The sequence below is a fragment of the Micropterus dolomieu genome, linkage group LG01 (assembly GCF_021292245.1).
Source record: "Micropterus dolomieu isolate WLL.071019.BEF.003 ecotype Adirondacks linkage group LG01, ASM2129224v1, whole genome shotgun sequence".
Taxonomy (NCBI): domain Eukaryota; kingdom Metazoa; phylum Chordata; class Actinopteri; order Centrarchiformes; family Centrarchidae; genus Micropterus; species Micropterus dolomieu.
Genome location: NC_060150.1, coordinates 5,747,758 through 5,771,394, shown reverse-complemented (window position 1 = coordinate 5,771,394; position 23,637 = coordinate 5,747,758). Strand labels below are relative to the sequence as shown.

The 23,637-nt window shown below is 43.0% G+C and overlaps 1 protein-coding gene across 14 annotated transcripts in view; it reads left to right on the top strand.

Moving 5' to 3' along the window:
- Window positions 1-6,676, top strand: part of LOC123977332 (fidgetin-like) — a 58,261-nt gene extending 51,585 nt beyond the window's left edge. For all 14 annotated transcript variants that reach the window (XM_046059956.1, XM_046060018.1, XM_046059990.1 and 11 more), the window contains one exon: window positions 639-6,676. In XM_046059956.1, the coding sequence (XP_045915912.1) occupies window positions 639-2,917 (2,279 nt within the window). In that variant the 3' untranslated portion in view covers window positions 2,918-6,676. The remainder of the gene's footprint in view (window positions 1-638) is intronic.
- Window positions 6,677-23,637: the final 16,961 nt, after the last annotated feature.

The window sequence follows — 23,637 nt, the reverse complement described above, 5'->3', positions numbered from 1 at the left end:
TAATTCATTGCTCGCTACAGCTCCTGTGAGCGTGCCTGTGTTTGTCCGTCTGGGTCAGTGGATGTGAGCTTGTGTGTGTCTGTGTGTACGTCAGTGTGCCTCAGTGCAGGCATAGATAGTTTTTTTTTTAAACGCCTGTGTGTCTGAGCATGGGTTTGTGTGTGTGTGTTCGATGAAAGCACCATGAGCAGAGGGGGGTGGGTTGTGTATGGGTGTGTGTGTGTGTGTGTGTTGCTTTGTGGCACTCGGCGAGCCGCATTTTCAAACCCATCTCCAGCCACCTCAGATGAGCTGGGGATTATAGAGTGACCCTCAATGCCTCTGTCTTATTGGTCTGGCCAGGGTGCATTAGGCTGCTGTAACCAGCCATCCTACCATCCCTCTGTACCGCACTATACCTGTCCTTCTTATGATCTGTAAAAAAATTCACATGTAGTTGGACATAAAACCCTCTCACGATATGTATAAATAAATCAAAATAAAGTACCACACCAAACAAGCCTACAGATGAATATCACCTTTTTAATTGACCCTCCATCACAGGCAATTTGAAGGTGTTGTCATTTTAATTATTGCTGAAATTATTTTAGCGTGTCAGTGTGTTCACATGCGGTTGTCTGTGTGTCCATTTCTCTCAGGCTTAAAGATGCAGTGGACCCCCGAGCATAGCCAGTGGGCCGAACAGCATTTCGACATCTCCTCCACCACGCGCTCGCCAGCCCACAAGGCTGAGGCCTACAGGGCTGTACCTGGCCACCTGCAGCGCTCAGCCACCTACCAGTATGCCTGGGCCAATGATGACATCTCAGCCCTCACCGCTTCCAATCTGCTCAAGAAGTATGCAGAGAAGTATTCCGGCATACTGGAGATGCCGGGCTCCTATTCTGAGGCCCCTGGGGTCCCAGGAGTGATGAACGGACGGAAAGGTGAATCCGAGCCATGGCAGGATGGCGTCTATCCCATGAGCTGCATCCCCGAGGGGGTTTCTGTCAGAAAGGGAGGGGTGGCGGCAGCTTCAGAGGTGGTGTCTGGGATGTGCAGCTCCCCAGGCCTGGCCTCCAGCACCCTGAGTGAGCCCAGCTACTCCAGCAGCAGCTGTGGGAGCCACACTGCCACCGCCCTCCACTCCTCCTCCATGGCCTCTCAGGAATATGGCCCTGCATACAGCAGCTCCTACCTGCACAGTAGTTACAGCTCCCAGTCTGCCCCCGCCCCAGCACTTCCCTCCCCACTGCACAGCTCTGGGCTCCTGCAGCCGCCCCCTCCACCGCCCTCCCACCCCACTTTAGTCCCCGCTTACAACGGAGGCTCCCCCAACTTGTCTAGTTATAATTACCCCCCAGCAGGCTACCCAGCTCAAAGCTCAGTCGGGCCAGGATACAGCCCTGGGGGAGCACCCCCTCCTTCCTCATACCTACCCTCCGGCATCGCTGCACCTACACCCCTTCCCCCCTCTTCTGCTTTACCTGGATACCCATACCAGAGCCACAACCTGACCCCGATCGCCCCCACCCCGCTCAACAGTAGCTCCTCCAACTCACTGAAGAGGAAAGCCTTCTACATGACGGGCCAAGGAGAGATAGACTCCTCTTATGGTAACTTTGGCTATGGCCAGGCTCGGAACTCGGCCGAGAGCCCCATGTACAGGATAGCAGACAGCAGCAGTGCAAACGGAGGCTCCAACAGCACCAGTGGTGGTGGATTTGACAGGAGTGCTGAAAAGTCATCTTTACCTTTTAATCCTCAGAAGCAGTCCACGATGTCCTCAGAGCAGCAGCAGAGGAAGTACAGCAGCCAAGCAACAGGCGGGCCACTGACTCCACCTGCCTATGTCTCCTCCACCCTTGGGGGTTCCCGCTCTGCAGATTCCCTTGTCAGCTTCACCTCCCCTTCCCTTAGTGAGCAAGGTGCTGATGATCACCGTCTCCACCTCTCCCACTCAGCGCCAGGGCCTACCTCCTCATCCACTTCCAACTCCCGGCCTGCTGAAGAGCAGCTAAAAACCAGTGACCCTCACCTCCTAGACATGGTTACCTCTGAAATCGTTCAGCAGGGGCCCCCAGTGGATTGGAGTGACATTGCAGGACTAGAGCTGGCCAAGGCAACCCTGAAGGAGGAGGTCCTGTGGCCCATTCTGCGCCCGGACATGTTCAGCAGTTTAGGACCAGCCCCCCGTTGCGTCTTGCTATTTGGCCCCAGGGGCAGTGGCAGGACGTTGCTGGGTCGCTGCCTGGCCAGCCAGCTGGGGGCACCGTTCCTCCAGCTCAGTGGTTCCACGTTGGCCACCAAGTGGCTGGCAGAAGGAGAAAAAATCATCCGAGCGTCGTTCCTGGTGGCGCGCTGCCGGCAGCCCTCAGTACTGTTCATTAGTGAAGTGGACATGCTGCTGTCAGCCCACCTCAGCGAAGAGAGTCCTATCAACCGGCTGAAGGGGGAGCTACTTGCCCAGTTGGACTCACTTCTCATGGGTTCAGGCGACGACGGAGGCAACCAAGTGTTGGTGGTTTGCTCCACAAGCAGACCCCAGGACATGGACGAAGGACTGCGAAGGTACTTTGCTCGGAGGGTCCTTGTGCCCCTGCCTGACAGCACAGCCCGACACCAGATCGTGAACCAGCTCCTTGCTCAATCTCAGCACAAATACTGCTTGAGCGAGGAGGAGCTGGTGCTGCTGGTCCAGCGCACTGAGGGTTTCTCCGGACTGGACCTGGCCAGACTCTGCCAGGAGGCCCTTGTTGGTCTGTTACACGTCTCTGCACAGGGCATGGACATGACAGGTATGATGCCCAGGGGACAGGTCAGGCCCCTCACCTACCAGGACTTTGAGAGTGTCTTTTGTAAATTCCAAGCCAGTATATCGCAGAAAGAGATTGACACGTACACTGAGTGGAACAAAATGTTCGGCTGTAGCCAGTGAAAAGATAGATTCCGCCCTTGAGAAAAAGAGGCATCCACAATTCCTCCCCTCAGGGCAGAAGCATTGTGCTGGAGGGAAAGGCACACAGAAGGCCATCACAAGCCCACTGAGTTCTCACAAGCAGGGTTTAGACGCACCGAGAGACCTGTTTTGATGAGACAACTGGCAGTTTTGCAGTTAATGAGCAAGAGTTTTAATTTGAATGCTTGACACTCCAGAAAGCCAGGCATTGTTTACACGTTGCAAGCAAAGTTGGCTTCGGAAGAGACTCCCCAATGTCTGTATATATATATCGTTATGTTCTTGTTCTTGAAGTTTAGTTGGCTATCCAAGTGCCTGAAGTGGTGCTTTCTGATTTTCCTTCTTTGTTTATTTGCCTCACAATCTACATTCATGGCATGAGCTGATGATTATTAAGAGCTTTAAAACTTCAGCGGTGAGTCTGAAAAACAGAGATTGACAGTTGCCATTGGCGGTGGTCAATCATTCTTTATTGTCTTGCTAAGAGCGGTAATCCATCAGGGCGGCAGTAGTCTGGGCCCTGAGTCACACTCATCTCTTCTGATCCTGTGTCTGCAAAACAAACAAACGTAACAAACAAAACTCAGGAAAGCGTTTGTGAATTGTACAGTACCTCAAGATATTTTGAAGAAAAGCACTAAGATCTGAGAGGAGAATCCGAGGTGTATTGGCAGTTTATGTTTAGCAAAGCAGTGTTAGGTGTACCTCAACTGGCTAGAATAAATAGCAAAGAGGTGACAATGAATGTACTAGATATGTTCTGGAATGATCGAACATAATCAATAGTGAGAGTAAAGACATTATTACTTTCAATTTGTTTTTCCTCACAGCAGGTGCTTTAGTGACCTGTTTTTACTTGACCAATTCTGAAGTTTATTTCCATAGCCCTTAAAAAATGTAAAACCGTGTTGCCCAGATTTGTTGTTTTGGGGTTCTAAGAGAAGGGCGTTGGTGTTGGGGTGGTGGGAATTGTATATTTATTAAAACAACCATAATCAACATTGTTTATATTGTGCGATCTAGGCTATGTGGTTAGGCTGCATGGAGGCGCCATCAGTTTGTCAGCTAACTTCTGCGCAACATACCGGCTCATTTGTCATACTGTTTAATAAGGGAAGGCGTATTCTCTGATGTGGATGAAGCTGACACTACACCACCACCAAAAACACTTTAAGACATTGTTTGACATTTTGAAAACACAGTTATTTGCTTTCTTACTGAGAGTTGTATGAACGATCAAGCTAGTCCGAGTAGCAGGTTAGCTTACCTTGTCATAGAAACTGAAAACGGGGAAACAGCTTGCCTGTCTGTGTCAGAAGGTAATAAAATCTGTTCTTAAATTTTGCTTGCTTAATCTGTGTGAAAACTTAAGTGTGAAAAAACAATCTGTGGTTTTACAGGGGGTTATGAGCCACTAAGCTAACGGGCTTCAGGCTGAAGCAGATTTGAGAGTGGTATCGACCTTCTCTAACTCCCTGCATTTCCCACAATGTCAAGCTATTCTTTTAAATCACAACGATATCAAAGACCATTTACTGTAGTTCTTTGTGTGGCTCTTGAATTAAATGTTTGACTTAATGTCATTTTGTCTAGCTTACTCCAGTTGGTTTCATCCAGAAATGCTGTATTGGATATCAAGAAGCAGCTCATCTGTTTTTATAACAGTAAATAGAATCAAGGGAGCTAAATCCAGATATCCTCCTAGTCCCTAAATTGGATTTGAAGTATCACAACTTGGATATGGAAAAATGGGTTTTGCAAAGTTACCTTGTCACACACACTATTTGAACTGGATTAGCTGTAGAATGGGATACCGCTCCTGTTATTTGGACAAGGTCATTCGTCCAGTATGTCTATAATTTTCATAAGTGTGGAAAGTAGAAAAACATTACATTACATTAAATTTTGCCAGAGGTCAGAGGTAATTTGATAATTCTGCAATTCTGATTGTGATTGTAGTGGTCATGTCCAACCAGCGGGCATATACATAGTTAGCAAAACTATAAGGGACACTCTTTTAATCTAGTTACAATCAGAGAAGTGATTTATCAAAATAATCCAATTCATACCCATGTTAGTCATTTTTTCTCATCTGTAACTTTATTGTCAGTTTTATTTTTCACTGTATTTACACAGATAGCACGAACCACATAATCTAAATGCTTTTGGATACATATTTCAGTTGACTGAAAAGCTTTTTCAATTTCGGCACTTGTCTTAAAGTCCTTCATCCTTGAAGGTTATCTGTTGCCCATTGTATTGCATTGGAATGTATTTTTGTCTCTTCCTTGTCACCATATAAGAAGCTATCCTTTAGCACTACTGTTGTGACATGGGGGTGCTTCAGATGGTTTAATGTACGTGCACTTAAGCGTTTTGTGTGTAATATTGTTTTTTTGAAATGTATCAATGCCGTTGGCAGCGTTTGTTTTGTTTTGTCTATCTGGTATTTATCCTGAAGGAGATTTCATTTATCCAAACTGGTGATCAGTTTTACACTTTTATTGTACATTCTACTTTTTGAAAATAATGTCCATGCTGAAGTAGGAGCAACATACTGTACGTGCTGGCCCACTCTGTATTGCTGTCTCTTGTCTAGGCACCATCAGTGCAGCAGCACCTGATGTTGTGGGTGGGGGTCGGGGGGGCGGGGGTTCTGCTGAGCATCAGCAAAATTGACGGAAAGGAAAGACAGCCTGGCAGTGTGGCGGCAGCACAAGGGGAAAGCAGAGTGGTCCGTCAGAAAACCACCCTCAAAACAATCTGTACCAGAATTCCTTCTGTCAGCAAATCCTCTGGAGAGAGAGTCCCTTTAGACAGAAAAACCTACTAATGCACTTCAGAGCACACATCAACAGCACAGGCATTCTCTCTCCACAGCCAACGAACAAACGACTTGAAACACACCGGTCAATGCTACGCTTGTTTGTTACGTTCTTTGTGTCTTGACCTTTTTCTACATGGTGTTTAAATCTAGCTCCTTTCGGGGGGGTGGGGATCTTTCTTTAAATGGATGCTAGAATTCTTCTTTAAAGCATTTCTACCTCATGGCTACAAAACACACGTGGTATTTGATTTACGTCTTTCCAAATGTCAGACATTTGTGAAAAATGCATTGGGGAAAAAAAGAAGGGGAGAGAATAACACCATGAAGTTTTGCGCAGTCTACCTCAGATGACTGTACTTAAAACATTTAGCTGATGGTGCAACCGCAGGCTGCAGCATAGCCTAGTGTGTGTGTGTGTGTGTGTGTGTGTGTGTGTGTGTCTCAGTCACTGTGTGTCAAGTTATAGGCAACACACACACACACACACACACCTGATAACTCTTACATCAAAAACACACTCACAAGTGACTTGTGAGGGAGGACCAGTTGGGGTCGACCTAAAGGTGACCTGGAAATGTATAATCCAATACATTTGCTTTAATCTTTTGTGAACTTCTGTGGTTGTGCGCGTGTGAATGTGTATATACGTGGGCACTCTCTTCTTTTTTTTATTTAGTGTGTTGAATTTTATAAATTGTTAGTATATATAACACACTTGCACAACTTTAAACCAGAGTGTAACGTGTTTCTGTTGTACATACCTATACATACAATACAAATGCACCACTTGTTTATATGTGTGAATATGTTGCCATACTTGCAGTCAACTTAAATGTATTTTCATGTAATCTTACAATCTTAGGTACAAGCAGCAACAAACGATTCATTAAAGACATTTTCTTGGGAGATTATATCTTGTACATCTTGTGTTTTTTTTATGCCACTGGTCACATTAATGCTCTGAGGGATGAATAAAAAAAAGACTATTAACAGAATTTATTTATCAGTAGAATGGAAAAATATATGTATTGTCCTGCCAAAAAATAGCCCAGCTGAAAAATCGCCTTAATGAGCCTTGAGTTAGTCACCCTTGTGTGCAATTATAAAATCATCGGTGTTGCGCAGGAAGCCAGAGCTGTCGCTTCTCTCATTAAAATGTAACAATTCATTTCTCTTGCTGTGGTAAGAGTGGCACGACCAAAACATTAAAGCATTAATTATCTTTATCCATCAGAAAATATTCAGATTATGTGAGTACTCTTAATGAAAGTGATGTGCATTTGCCCACTACATTTCCAAGGTATCATTATATAGCTGGTGGTGAGGTGTGGGAAGCAGCTGTATAGCCTCTATAATTATCTGGGAAAACTCAAAACGCTTCAGTAGAGGTTAGAGTGTATCGAGGGCTGCTGTTTTCTTCATTTTTCCACTTTGAAACATGCTATAGCCATGATCAGAAATAATTTGACACAAGCTTTTTTTTTTTTGCTCGATCAGATATAGAGCTGATGAATGTAGTCTTACAGATTTTGAGCCTATGAGGCAACAAGCAAGGAGACGTGATGATTTTGCTCACCTTTTTTTGCTCCAAGCTTCATAAATACTGTAGCAGCAAGCTGGTCTGTAAATAACCTGTATTCACAGAGCTGCAGTTGGTCTCGGCTCGACTCAGCAGGGGGAGTGATACAGGAAATATCATCGACAAACTGACCTGCAAGTTTTTATCCAAATAGCGGCGAAGCAGCCAAACTTTAATGGATGTTGTTTCTGTGCTTTCTAACAGCGTAAAGAACTGAGTGTGCAATGAGGTCAATGCGAATGTGTGCACCCAGAGGTTATCTGCTAAAACACCACCATGTCCCCTTCACTTTAAAGGATCCTTGTTCCTCACACCTCAGCTCACTCTTTGCACGACAATTAAAATATGCTAAGTGATCATTTTCCTTAAGTAGTCTTAAATGTGCAATCCATTCAAATATGAGAGGAAATTGCTCACAGCTCGCAAAAAAAACAGAGGTGGTTGAACAGGGGGGTAAAGAAGGAATAAATTATGCAAATAACACAAAGGACTTTACCACTTGAAAGCCTAATTTTCCTATAATCAGCACACTGTCGCCCTAATATTTTTTTCCCACCTCTTATTAAAAGTGACTCTTCTTTTGCCGATCCTCAGATGAGTCTATCTGTCACTGGTCTGTGAAATGACTGCAGCCTGCCAGACTAAATGCTAAAGCATTTTGCTGGAGCTTTTAGATGATGGTTACATTCCCACACAAGTAATTATGCGTCGGAGAGTCCAGAAATAAGGTTTAATTATACAGTAATCGTCTGTGATGGACACTAGGAAGTGGTGAGTACCGCCAGACTGCAATCCATCAATGACAAACCTCTGGCCAGTTTTAATTCCTCCTCATTTGCATCCTAACCTCCACACCAAGTTGCGCAAACGCTGTTAAATGTTAATAGGACCTGTCTCGCCACTCAAAATGAATGCTTAAGCCATTTTTTAGTCACTTCTCTGTCTACCCCCTCCTCCTTCTATACCACCACTCACTCTCCTCTCTCCCCCTTTCCGTTTCATCTCTTGTCCTCTCTTTATCTAGCTACCTCTATAACCCACTCCCTTTCTTTTATTCCCTTCCAAAGCCATAGTCTTCATGCCATTCTCTCCTTTCCTGTCATCCTCCCTCCAATCTTTCACTCAGTGCGGCCCCTCCCCCCCTCCTCACAGGCCTTGCCGTGGAGGAGGCACAGAGCGGTCACTGATGCACTAATTGGGAGCAACACTTACAGTTTTATCTCCCCCCACCACTAATAGCGGTCTGAACTGAAGCAACTCACCTTAGAATGAGGAATGGATGGATGAGTTGGAGGTAGGAGGTGATGGTGGTGGTGGGGGGGGGCTGGTCGAGGCCTTGAATGAGAAATTCCTCCGTGCAGACTGCAGCGCAGACTCAGTATGAGATTGGGCCCTCAAGCCATCATGGTTAATCCATATCCCGCTGGACCTCGGACTCAATTCCCTACTTCATTAATTGAATACGATGGCCTTTTTTTGGTGTGAGTGAATAAAACAAGGAGCCATTTATGAAAAAAAAAGCATTTTGTCTGGTTTTGTTCCTGAAGTAGCTGCAATCTCATTATGCCTCTGTGCTGCATTTCAAAATGTGCTATCATCTTTGTCTTGATTGTCTCCCAGCGTCGGGAGAGATAAATACACACGCCGCTTTGCTGTGCTGATGCCAGGACTGTTTTTCAGTGAATCATTTGAAGTCTTATCAGCCTTTATGGAAATAAAGCCTTTGCCTAATAAACTGTTCCACAGGCTTTGGGAGAGTAGCACATAAACACCTTTTTTCTCCCGACAACGCCATCATTAGCGCATCTTGTTCAATGCTTTACACATAATTGGAATCAACATCTATTGTTCGTGTTCTTGACCTTCCACTTGTTTTCCAGCAGACACTCAGAAACATTGTATTACTGCTGTGAGGGAATCTTAACTAGGAGAACACATGCTAAGTGCCTTTGCTTTGTTTTATCAGGGGCACATTGCTTCACTTTGAATATAACTTGAAAACCCATACCTTTCTGATTTAATGATAAAAATCTCAATATGAATTCTAATATACAATTGAAATTAATCACATTGTCTGTTTTCACATGTTGTTGTCGTCTGCCCATGCAAGACAACAGTATGGTAAAAAGACTTACATTCTGAACATATAGAGAATAAACTGATTTTGAGGTCAGAAAGTCAATTTTTTGACCACGACCATATTTTGTTTAGTATCTGTATTATTGCAGATAATATTATTTGACTTATATTAGATTGAAATGTAGTTTTTTAGGCAAAATGTGATGCATTTTTCCCTTTCTAATTTCAAACCACTCTGCTTATACAGCTAGCTAAATAATGGCTGACAGGGGTGGGTTGGGTTGTAACACTTCTTTAAAAAGTGTTACAACCATCTCCAACTAGGTTTTAATATTTGACAGAGTGCCCTTTGCAGTTTCTGGGCCCATCCTGCCCGCATTCCCGGATTACCAGCATTCATTTGTCTGCACTGTGACCAATACCTCCCAGTTCACATGTAGTTCACATGTTGTCGCACTTCATCTTTTCCATACTCCGTCTCTGCCGGCGGAGAGGGCAGAGAAGCGTACGGGCAGCTTGTGAGAAGTGCCGGTGCACAAGAAAAAGTCCCAGTACGGCAAAGAGTAAAATATAGAAGTGCTGGTACTGCGTACTGGTGAGTACCAGCCCACTTCAAGCACTGACTATGACTGATTAACAATTTACGCACATTGACACACAGACACACACCTCTTTTTTGTTAGACCTAAGAATGTACAGACATGTTCTTTAATTAAGTACATTTTAGTAGTATTTATTAAGTATACTGTTAAGTAAGTTTATTCTGTAAATAAGTGTACATACACATACATGAGTCATCAGACAGTCTATTGCAGTGAGACAGAAACATTGTTCTTTTAAATCACTACCTGTTTTTAAGCATATCATATCTATTTTTGCTTCTTTTGTCTTATTATTACAACTTACCCCAGCATGTGTTACAACCTACCCCTATGGGGTTGGTTGGAACAAGGGAAAACAATGCATTTGACATCAGCTCACGAGGTCTGTGATATTCTTGTAGAGGACTGAATTGGTGTCATTTGTAGTGAACAAATGTGGGTACTTTGTATAAAATTTGAGAACTCTAGCTACAAAATTCAGCGAGTTTGTGTTACAACTCCCCTACACCAACTGTCCAGCACCAAATGGCAGACAGAAACAGTTAGCGACTAGACGGTGAACAGGTTGGAGTACTTAGCAGCTAAAGGGACAGCAATTTTTCTCAGCTGGTAGAGACCAAACCAGAGCTAAAAGGAGAGTGGATACTTCAATTTATCAAGTGGCCAGAAACACAACTCCAAATGAATGATAATGTTATTCTGTAGGCCCATCCGCTGGCAATTGTTAGCTAACACGTTAGCCAAATTACCTTGGGGATAATTTATGCCAATGTTCTGATTTATAAAATAGACTTTGTTTTCAAGGCCATAAATGACAATTATGGGATAATGTTTCATGCTAAAACGTAATATAGCAGTAGCACAAGTTAAGCAGGGTCATAACCTCCATGACCTACTGATCATATAACATCGAGTAAAAATGTTCTCAGGAAAAAACAGACCAGACACACCAGAGTGTGCTTAATTTGGAAAAATTATTAAATATTATTATAGCATCACTATATTACATATTATTGATTTTTATTAGTGATGCATAATGTAGAATGGGAATTGTTGGGTCTCTGTAAATAAGATTACAAAGAGTACATAGTCTACAGAATCTATCCCTGCTCCATAAAAAGTGCAATGCATAAAATTGACCTGAATTAATGTGTAAGTAGAATTCCAGTGTGTAGTTGGTGGCGCTAGTTTTAACTACTTTTAAATACTGCTGGAAGGTATAATTGGCAATAATGTTCTATATTTACATAGCTGTCATGTTTTCTATGTAAAATCTGAATCTGAAAAGTAAACAGCTGTAAGAAAATAAGTAGTGGAGTAAAAAGTAAAATATTACCTTGTAAATTATAGTGAAGTAGATGTATAAAGTAGAATAAAATGGAAAAGGGGTCAGCAGCTTGATCCCCGGCTCCTCCAGTTTACATGTCAAAGTGTCCTTGGGCAAGATATTGAGCCCCAAATTGTTCCCGATGGCTGTGCATTCAGTGCATGAATGTTAATTTCTGTTTGTGATGAGCAGTTGGCACCTTAGGCCTCCATCAGTGTTTGGATGTGTGCGAATGTGACGTAGTGTAAAAGTGCTTTGAGTGGTTGGAAGACTAGAAAGGCGCTATATCGTACAAGTACAGACCATTTAATACTTAAGTAAATGTACTTTACTGTTGGAGCGTGTTCTTTCAGGCAGCAACTTCACATAATAACTTCTTTGAGAGAGGAAGGCTATAGCAACAATGGTGCGAGGAGTACGAATTCATCCATGCAGCACTCTGGACGCAGAGTCAGCGCTGGATCTATTGCCATCAATGTGACTGAAACTAAGCCGAGATTTCACAAAGCTCTGAACTGGCAGAAGATGAAGATGTGGCGGCAACTGAAGTGGCTTCACCTTTTGCTGATGCGTGGAGATCCTGTGTGGTTTACAAGAACATCTCCCATGCAAAAGGTAGTCTTGATTATGCTAATATATTATTATGTTAATAGTGTTCATCTTTAATAATGCATGATGTTGGCATATTGATAATGCATTGCATTTTTTGTCATGCAAATTATATGTTAGAAGCTTTTCTACTGACACTTATTCTAAATCACAACAGGAGTAAGCTTTGATTTGGCATTATAATTAATAAGGTGATTTCCTAATTAAATGTCTATCTATTCCTCATATATCCACATTGTACATTATATTACATTCATTCATTTATAGCTGGCTGTCTAAAAGGTATCACTCACTATTCAAGATCAGAGATGTTCTTTAGGTTTAACAGCTGGCTGGTATCAATGCAGCTCTCCTCTTACAATGCTCCTGTGCAGCCATCATCGAGATTCAAAAGCTCCAAAAATCTGATCCATTTGATCATGCAGCCCCCTCGCTAACAGGGAGTCAGCCGTGAGTCATCCTCACTCCGATGCCCACCTTTCTCGGCAAAAAAACCCAACTTAAAACGATCCTTTTCCGCCGTCACAGGAGGGTACCTTCAGAAACACTCTTGCTTTTTTTTGTGTGTTGTCAGGTTGGCGGCGCTTGTGGAGTGTTCACAGGCACTCTGGGATGGGCTGTCGTGTTAGCGGTGAGTGGCAGACCGACCGACTGACAGCCAGCAAGGTTGTCTCTAGAGGATTCCTACTGAGGAGGTGTCGCTGAGTGAACTATCAGGGACTGTGATGTGCATTAGGCTGTGCAAGAGACCTCTACAAAGACAGGATTTTTTTTAGAGAGGGTGGGGGTGTTTGGGTTTTTTTTAGGGTGACATTATGAGAGATTCATTAGCTGTCTACCTTTTTTTTCAGATCATTACTCATCAAAGCCTTACATCTTTCTAGACAGTGATGGACAGATTGAAACAACTCAATTCCTACCTCACTGATTTTATACCAGCACATAATGTACAAACACCATCATCTGATCATCATCAGGTTTTCTCCTTTACTGCAAGGAAAATCCCTCACTGCTGAACTCGTTCTATATCCTCCACAGTATATCGTGTTGGAGGTCTACTTTCCTATGTGATTTTTTCCTGTGCTATAATGCCACATCGTGTATAACTGCCAATGGAGACATCCAATTAGTAGCCAGTCAGGCTGTGTTAGCTTAGTTAAGAACACACACCTACACGCACACACACACACACACATCACACATGTTGCAGATGTACAAACACACACACACACATAGGCCAGGGATGGGTGCACACAGAAAATGCACACAACCACTTGCTGTTTCCACATGAGTACACTCAGTGGAGATGGGGGATGGGAGACCTGAGATGTGAGGGGAGAGTGGGGATCGTGGCGGCAGCGGTGGTGGTGGTGTGGTGGTGGTGGTGATGGTGGTGGTGGTGTGGTGGCAATCTCACCCAATCGTGTGTGCGGGGAATGACTTCATTAGGAGGCCCTGTAGAAGTCCGGTGCCTGGGAATTGCGTTTGCGCAGGGGATTGGAGGGAGGAATGGAGCTGAGGGAGAAGCAGGAATGAGTCCTGAATCCCTCTTTTATCTGGCGTGTGATGGAGAGATCCAAATCAACAGCTGTCAGTCAGGTGGGCCCCAGGGTGAAGGCCTCCAGCGGGGGGGGGAGGCGGGGGCAGAGGGTGGGATGGAAAGGGGAGATCTGGTGAAAGCCGCAGGGGGGGTGGGGTCGACAAGGACATTGGCCTGACTGATGGGGTGAGTGTCAACCCGTGAATTCCTCCAAAGGTTCATCACATCATCTCCTGGTTCAAACAGGCTGATGATGCTGATTTGCACATTTCAAACCTATAGTCTGGGCCCATGTTTATCAAACTACTTAAGGAAAAAAAGCGTGTGATTTTTATTCCAAATTTTGACTTAAAAGACAAAATCATACACGTTTTACTCCAATTTGCAAACTGCAAATTTGCAATTTAAGAGCAAAATGCTCTTAAATTAAGGAGCTCCAGAGGTCTCTGACGTTGATTAAGAGTAGATCCTAGATGACTACAGTACAGAAACAGGTGAGCACACAGCATACTGTAAATAGCTGAAGCAATATGTGTATATATATATATATATATATATCCAAAATAGAATAGTTTTAGCCTTATATTTGCATTTGATTTAAACATTTGATAAGACAAATGCTATACAGTGTACACCACATACTAGTCATTGTCTTGTATTGTACTGTTTCAGCAGTTAGTTATCATAAACATACTTTTACCAATTTATGCTAACAATAATACATCACTCAACCCAACAGCAACTTTGGAACTGCCAATTAAACTTCACAGAGAGACATCAAACTGTTATTCCTAAGATTTAATACTTTTTAATTGTTTTCTATGATCTTTTTGGAGCTGTGTCACCATGACCCACATTTTATTTGCCTGTTTTTTCACCTATAAGCAACTCCTCCATTTCTGAATTGCATACTGTCTAGTTGGACTTGTTCTCTTCCTCCATGCAGCATCCTTCTCTCTGTACTTGGGCATAAGGCACTGGTGAAAGCCTCAGGGGGGGTGAGGTCGGCGAGGACATGGCCTGACTGATGGGGTGAGTGTCAACTTGTGGATTCCTCCACAGGTTCATCACATCATCTCCTGGTTCAAACAGACTACTGACCTTGTGTTGCGAAAGTGAGCACATGTTAAAACCCTTACAACAATGGGGGAACAACCAATACTTTCTGCAGTAATATATAAATCTTTAATCACTCTTAACTTAATAAAACACGCACAGATTCATTCATTTACAAAGCACTCAGTGTGAAGTTATGGAAAAATAAGCTGCATAGATACAAATTATGGGTTTCTCTTTATATTTAAAATTACAGATTGCAGATTTATTTTAGGAGATATGTTCCTATTGTTTCTGTGTATTTCCTATAAATAAATAATTTCTCTATAAGTAATCCCTCTCCTACTGAAAGTCAGTGTAGGAATAACTAACTCTGAGTCCTCCTCCGAGGTAGGAGTGCTTTCAGTACTGTAAGTTTCTGAAATTTTCTGGAAGGGATTCTGAGAGGCTTGATAAATAAGGGCCCAGATTACCACTCAAACCACCCTCTTTCCTAGCTTTGTTTTTATTTTACACAGGCTATCCAACAGCCTACGTTCCTCATTACTGTATAAAAGCAGGCTATTATGTAAATTGTATATTTCTCGTGGTCAAATCCCTGTAATCAACCTCTCCTGCTAGTGGCAACTTCTGCTCAGAGATGGTGGGGGGAGTAGAGTAGATGCAGAGAGAGAGAGAGGTGAGTGTGTTTGAGCGCCAGGAAGGTCACTCCAGATTGAGAAGTTTGTCAAAATGTGATGACATCAGCAGTCTGTAAACTGTTATTGGCCCTAGCTGAGCGTTGACCAAGTCCAAACTGTCTGAAAATTACAACAGAAAAAAAAAAGAGAAAACACAGACACACACACACACACACACCCAAACTGACTGCCACCGCTCTGCCAGAAATGATTGCCTCCGAGGTTTCTTTTTTCTTCTCCCATCTCCCCTTGTTCACCCATGCCTTTCCTCCTCCTCCCCACCACCAACAACAACACAACTCATATCCCCATCCCCCGCTGACTTTCTGCCTCGTTCTCACATGCTTGTACTGTAGAAGGCAGGCGGCCAGGCATGTGTAAGCTTCCAGGAAAGAAGGAAAGGAAGAGGCAGAGGAGGGGCGGGGGCTAGATCTGGATTTAATGACATTAAACATGGTTTTTATGCTCAATAAGGGGCCTATATTATGATTGATCCAAGACAGTCAACACTTTATCTAGACACAAATGGAATTGTCTGTCACTGAGTCAATTGAGTCATCAATATCCGCTGTAGTTATTTCTCTTTTTTCCTCTCCTGGATCGTTTACAGTGAGTAATCATCTGTCTGGTCGCTCGCGTCTCAGGGGTTTGATCGGATAGCGCTTTTGAACACCGGCGGAAACCTGCCTGACAATCCAACAAGCCACTCACTGAAGATTGAGAGGGCCCCATTATGTCGGCTGCCTGTGGCCATATCAGAAGGCTTTTCTTCTCCCTCCTCTCGCCTCTACATAACACATAGCGGTAAATAAATCACAGCTCCGACTCTGTTTATCGATCGGCCCGCTCTGAGCTCCTTTTTTTTCTCCTATACCCGCGTCTGCTCGTTCTTCTCCGCAGGATGAATTGTTGCTTTGTGTATTGAGGAGGGCGAGATTGTCAAAACAGAGGTGTACAGAAAGGAGACGGGAGAGAACAGGAATACGCTCCCACTGCATGACCCACTGTGATGCTGCATAGTTAGCCTTGATTAGGCTCCATATTAATCGAAATAATTTCAATTAGTGGCAGCGTTCGGGTTTTGCTTTCCTGGAGGGGAGGCCTGTGTCCTGCTGGGACTACTCTATTGCTGCCATTGTTTCAGGCAAGATCAATTAGTTACAGGGAAGTAATTGAAGCCATTCTGAATACTTATTTAACCGAGACATGCATGTAGCTCAATTAAGCAAAGCCAGGAAATTCAAGGTGATTTGCTGGCTCACATTCATCCCAGAGAGTGACAAAATCATTGGATTGTGTCAAATTACAACTAATTGTGCTTCTAAAACGAAGTGATTTAGATTTAAGGACTGATAACACTGAAACAGACTGGATCCTCCTGCTTGAGTAACTATTTGATCATGTGATCAAATAGGATCACAAGTGAAATTGGTGGATCTATCAGCTTGATCAAAATAAGATATACATTAAGGTTGTATCCACATAGTGTTTCACTTTTAGTCCTGCTTAGTGTTATATTCAGTTTTTGTTTAGGTTCCAGGTTTACAAAACACAGTCACGTCCAATATTTGATTTTCTTTCAGCTCCTTTTTTTCTTGGGGGGCGGCTGTGGTTCAGTCCCTATGGCCTTGGCTGGAAACTGGAGGGTTGCCGGTTCGAGTCCAGCTCGGACCAGAGATACGAAATGTGGACTGGTAGCTGGAGAGGTGCCAGTTCACCTCCTGGGCACTGCCGAAGGCAGCCTTGAGCAAGCCCCTGAACACCCCACCTGATTGGTACCCCCTCGCTCTGACATCGCTCCATGTGTTTGTGCGTGTGTGTGTGTGTGAATAATACTAAAAAAACATTGAATTTGAACTTCTACTCCTAAAGGGTTAGCTGCTAAATGCTCCACTATGTTCACCAGCTAGTCGCTAATTTTGCGAGACACACACACCTTGCAGCAATATGCAGCTGAATCAGGTGCTTCTCAGTTGGAGGACAGCAGTTGGAGGGGAAAAAAGGGACTAGAGCACACTGATTGATTTGCAAGCCTTTAATTGTGTAATTAGTCCAACATTGCAACACTACTGTGTCTTCATCAAAGTCCAAATGGACAAAGACAAGAGGCAAACACACCTAGGCAATCAGGATCAGGTGTACAAGGCATTGGATAATTGATTGAACAGGATTTTAAATGTATTAGAGCTTTAAAGATTTCAGTATTACAACACAAAACTGCAAACGGACACAAAACATGGATCATGCCATTGCTCGACATAATGCACATGCTAACCATGACTCTGCAGCATTATGACAGTCCTAGGGAACAGAAAAAAATATCATCCTCTCCTAGAGGTGGTAACATTATCAAATCAGTGCTCCGCAGAGGGGCTTATTGGATCCACACTCTTAACACAGTTAACACAGCCTTTTCGGCCTAAATGAAGGACTGAACTTGTCATGTTTCCTCTAATTTATTACACTTGATGGATGCAGTACTTGTACTTTTTGTACTTCTAACTTTGTAACTTTAAGATGTATCTGTTCTTTGTTTTCTTAGGGGTCCAAGGCTGACAACAACTTCCTGTATATTGCAGTCAAATCTCCACATACGTCTGTCCGATTAACACGAAACTTGGGCCGGTACCTTCCCATGCCACACTGAGGCTCTGTGCAAAATTTGTGCTAATTACTTTTTATCGCAAATTTACAAAATGTGCCACTATGCCACTGCACATCGGTCTGTCCGATAAAACGAATGTTGGGCCAGCAGTTTTAAAACTGAAGCTCTGCACAAAATGTGGCGCCAAACTTGGTGGAACTTATTTTGCAGTCTATGTACTGCTCTCCACCTGCACATTGTGTCGTTAATACCTGCTTGCAGGTCTAGTTTTGTTTGTCTTTTGTATTATTATAGCGCATGGGTTGTGGCTGTGGGAAATTGACTATGGCAACTTCCAACCTCTGTTCTATTATTTAAAATAATCTTAACCACTGATAGTGTAGAAAATGGGAATTGCAAAATTGCTATCACTGATCATGATCCGGAGGGTTTTTATTGTCTGGAAACAGGGTTGAACCTAAATACAGTAAATTGAATAAAGCAAATGAAAGGACTTAAATTTGATTAGTGGAGTCAATACTGGATTCAAATTTGATAAAATGCTATCAAACCCCAATCCTAGCATTGCTACAGTCCCTGTTCATCTGAGAAAGGGTTAAGTAAGGTGGGTTCCCGAGGCAGAAAGCGTCCTATGACTAGCAATCAGCACTAATAAGATCCATCTTCTCTTAAAAGACTCGGTGAAAAGCCCTAAATCCATTCCGAACACATTCAAAGGGGAGATAGGAGAAGGAGCCATGTGCTGTGATGTTTTCATGTCCCTCTCTCTTTCTCTGCCTCGTTCTCTCTCTCTCTTTCCCCCTCCACTTCATTATCATTCCCAGGTTATCCTAGCAGCCAAGTGAATCTGGAGCACAAATGAATTAAGGGAGAATTAAAGAGCCTGTGCAAAGTGAAGCCTTTCCAAATCTCAGCACAGATGAAAGGTGGACTTGCTCATACGTGTGCACACACACTTAAACACGTTGCTCACATGCGTCCACAACACTTATCCCCACTACCCACCCACACATACACACTACCAATGTAGCTGATGCGTCTGTAGATTTGTGGATGTCAGTGAGTGTTTGTTGGGAGTGTTTGTCCTCACCTTGCTTCTGGGCCTTGTGCCAAGCACAACTTCCTGCAGTCCTCGGCCAAGGCAACACAATGGCGCTTAACGTAGCCCACCACCTTCCCAGCATATTATATCAGCTGGGGAAAAAAGTTGTTCAAAGAGAGGACAAAGAAGTACACATTACGTTCTATAGAAACATATACAGGTACAGTATATACTCACGTATATGCACTGATGTTGAATGCGTGAGTTGAGCACAGTGTGTTAAAATGCAAATGATGTACTCTATAAGTGGAAAGTGGGAGATATAGTGTATATTTCCCCTCCATTTATGATGTGGAGGACACCGCAGAGAAGTTTGACATTGAAATGGTTCAGTGGAATGTGAAAATGTGACTTTCCCTCCAATGACCTCGGTTTCATTCCCAGCTGATAGACTGATGCAAGCTGGCTTTTCACATAGCCTATGTTTGAGTTGCCTAAACCCACTAGTTAAAAACATTTTGACGTGTTTAAATTGGGCCTGTAGCTTCTTTCTTTGGTAATGCCCTCAGTATTTTCTTTGAATTTTTGTTTTCTAATGGCAGTTTTAGAAATTGTACAGATTTTACATTATTGATAAAAAAAAAATTTAAAAATGACATCGGTTTTGAAATTGATTGATTGATTTATTCCTATTTTGTTGACAGCCATTGGTATCAGTTATCAACATGAAAGTTGCTTGAGCAAGGTAAGGCCTCTTTCTTTTATTTTCTTATTGATGTGTCAAAGTTTTAATATTGTCATATGTTAATATGTTATATATTATATATATTTGTGTACTGAAGAAAGCACAGACAACTTGAAATATAGGCTAAAAGCAATGCACTACCCCTTTCACTCCAGTGGCCCCCACTGGCGAGGAGTAGTATGTAACTGCAGTACCGGAGGCTGCATTTTCAGAACCGCAATCCTAGGACCAGAACTGCATTTGTAGGGCCCTTGTTCTTTGACTCTGCCAGCTAGCTGGCTTGCTAGCTAGCTAACTATGCTACTCTTGACAGCCCATTACCCTTACCCTAACCATCACAAGGTGTGTGCCTAAATTTATTGATTATATACATGTGGACCGGTTAACCTTACAGCTGGGCACATCGCTGACAGGGTTAACCTCCTTTGTGTTGCTGTGCATGACCACCACCAATCCACTACATGGCGGTCCTAAAACTGCGGCCCCAGGACTGCGGGGGTCCAGCCTCCGGTACTGCAGCTACATAATATTGCTAGCGAAGGGGAACATGCATAAAACGCTACACTGTATATATATAACCCCTGGGTTTGAGTTAAAAGGTGCTTAGCAACATATAAGTGTTGTCATCTTAGGCTCTGTCACTTTACGAGGGTAACTGCTGACCCTGATGTTGATCACATTTCTAAAATTGTGATTGGTTAAGGGGCGAGACTAACAGGCAGAGCTGTTCGGAGTTTCGGGTCAGCCTGCTGCTGCCAGTGTGTTATTTCTCTTGCGGTAGCCACCAGCTGCAGAAGAAAGAAAACTGTAATTTAATTAATATAGAGAGACAGTTAGTAGCCAGGCTAGTTTATAATAATAGTTTGTCACACTGCTACACAGTTTTATGTACTGTACTGTGTGCTGAGACTATACTAGTCTGCAGAACAGGTTAGCACCATCGCTAACAGCAAGCTAACGTCGAAGGCAGCTCTGCGGGGCCAAAACGAGTCATCCAGAAGTTTGCCCAGAGGAAAAACTGCCATGCCGCCTTCCTCCTCAAGTGAGGCCTCAGCTGTGGTGAGTGAAAGCCTCTTTTATCATCCTGACTCTCTGCTGCTGCTCCTGCATGGGCCAAAAGGTTGTGCTGGATCGATTGATACTAAGCTATAGATGGTGATGAGTTTCAGTGTGTCCAGTAAATGTTTTGTTCTTTGCAGTCAATGCACTCGAATAAAAGCTGTATTTGTCTTTTTAAGAAAAAGGCCAACTAGCTTCTTTGAAAAACAATAACACATACAGATATATAACACATTAAACAGGATTTTTATAGAACTCACAATGTTAACTGAATTGGATTTAGTCTACAGACATTAGACCATTAGTAACATTAACTGTAAAATAAGAAACCAAAGTATACCAGTCTGTGATTCCTTAACTCATATTTTTATTTAGTAGTATTCAACTAGTCTATATACTGCATAATAGAATTCCTGAAATTCAGTTATGGCTTTTGGTTTTAGTGTGCCACCCCAGGATTTCCACTGGCCCCATCTGGCCACTCCTAGGAAAATGTTCTGGGGGTGCCACTGCTTGCCTGACTCTGTCCAAAGTTTAAAAAAATAAATCCCAGCCTACCAACACCAACAAGAGCTGTGGCTCAGGGAGTAGAGCGTTGGTCCAGTCTGCATATCTGCAAGTATGGGCAAGATACTGAACACCAAATTGCTATGAATGGGGTGAATGTGATGTAAAAGCGCTTTGAGTGCAATAGCCATAGTTTTATATTTAGCTTAAAATGAGAGCGGTATTGATCTTATTGTCTAAATCTCAGCTAGAAAGTGAATACGTGTCGTTTACCGCTCAAAATGTCGAGATACTGCTTTATAAAGGTTGATATTGAGAAACTCCAAAAAAAGAAATACTACCCTTTTTACATTGTGCATTACTCATGGTAATCAAACAGCTGTCACAAAACTTTTTTCATGGCGGAGAAATTCAATCCGGACCACTCCCTGCATCCCAGGGCTTTTGTTCAGTTTTCATGTCACATGCAACACTGCCTTTGCTGTTTAATAGTTTCAACACTTGAATACGTGTGACTCCCAGTTGTCAAGAGACCCAGCTTAAGCAGCCACCTCTCTCACATCCTTACCCCGCTCAGTAGGAATCAAAGGCAGGGAGAACAGAGACAGGGGTGAGGGAGGAAAGGGCCTCCACTGAGGCTTTGAAAGCTGCACTATTTGGAATTTAAAGTGCTAAATACGAGAAGAAGTTTTACTTTCCTTTCCACTCTTGCCACTGTCTTGAGATGCTGTAGTTTCATTCTTTCTGTATTTCTACACACAACACTAGTTACATCTCAGGCCTCCAGGTTTCCTTTAATTTTGATTTTATATAATCTTTTATGATCCTGTTTTTTTTCTCCCGTCGTTATCATCTTGTCTCCTAATCATACAATAGTCTCTGGAAGGTCTGGAAAAGCTGTTTCATTGATTTTGCGGGAATGTGGATTGATCCGGTTGAATTTGCATGGGAATCCATTCCGTTTGAGCCGAGAGATCATAATCGATCAGACGGGATAAAGCCTGTATCTGGCCTGCTTGCCTTTCAGAGGTTAAGGTGAAAATTAATTTGCTTGTTCGTTAGTTACATTTCAATCCTGTAATTAAGTCTTCCAAATGATTAAAATGTAAAACAGTGGAGCAATGAATGTGACTTTGATTGCTTGTTTTTTTTTTTTGCTCAATAACACGATCTGTTGGCCTGATGACTGTGCTTACAGAATCCTAATGAAGGTGAGTGAGCAGTTGATGGCTTGCAGAAACCCTCTTTTTTTAATGTTGTTTTGTTGTTTGCAAAGACAACATTGTTTTCATTTCTCCTCGACAGCAATTGTCCAAATTTTACATCAGAGAAGAAAAACGTCCTTTGTGAACCAGACATTTTGATGGAAAAAGATTATATTTTTCCAAAACTAAATATTGAAAGGGCAAAAGTGGATTAAGTGGATCTGCTTTATCCATATTAAACATTCACTAAGATCGCACCCATATAATCTTATATATGTCTACCAGCACTTCAGAATTTTACCAATTCACACGTTATCTCATTTGTTTAATCCATACACAAACAGACGTTAAGACCCAATTTACACTTCCAAGCTGCAAACAGCTGTTTCTCCGCTTGCTGTTCATAAATTAATAAAAATAATTTAGTGCTCTGCTAGTGCTACATTTTTATGTGACTGCTCTGATTAATAAATGTATTATTTGATTTTGAAACAGTAACCTTTTGTTGGTGTTACTTCCTGAGGCTATTGCATGGTTAAATCAACGCATTTAAAAAAAAAATGCAAATGATCAGGGTCCACACAAATTGCGAGCATTTGGATGCTTGTTTCGTATTTCATTGACAAGAAGGCATGCATGACTTGATTTTCATAAATAATGACAAATGAGAAGCGTATTCTCTGTTTGGGTAGTGACAAGCTGAGAGGACAGAGCAGGAGGGTTTCCTTCTGCCTCATTCATATGGCCCTGACTTAATAGTCTCAAATTATGGGATGATTCCATATTTCACGGCACGGTTGGCGGCACTACTTCCTTTTCAGCTAGCAGCATTCTCATTTCCCCCCCCAGGCTTTAACCGTCACGTCTTCTGGTTCCAACAACAAACTTTGCAGGTGGCAGATTTATCAGCTGTAGCGAACTCTCTATAAGTCTACAAGTAACTTTACTGGAACATTGGAAGAGGCTCCCTCTGCGTTTTTTCCAAGCAGGCAGGAATATTTCATCAGCTCATTCTCAAATTTGAGGGTGAAACCGAGAGGCCGGAGAGGTGTTTGTGGTATCGACTGCTGGACAAACGGCACACTTATGCAAGGAAATTCTCTGCTGTTTGGATGTGCATCTGAGCATGTCCGTGCACGTGTGTGTGTGTGTGTGTTTGCGCTCAAGCTCGAAGCCTTCTGGACAGGGCCGAGGGTGAAGGGGAGTGCTAACACACTCTCCTTGTCAGCGGCAAGGG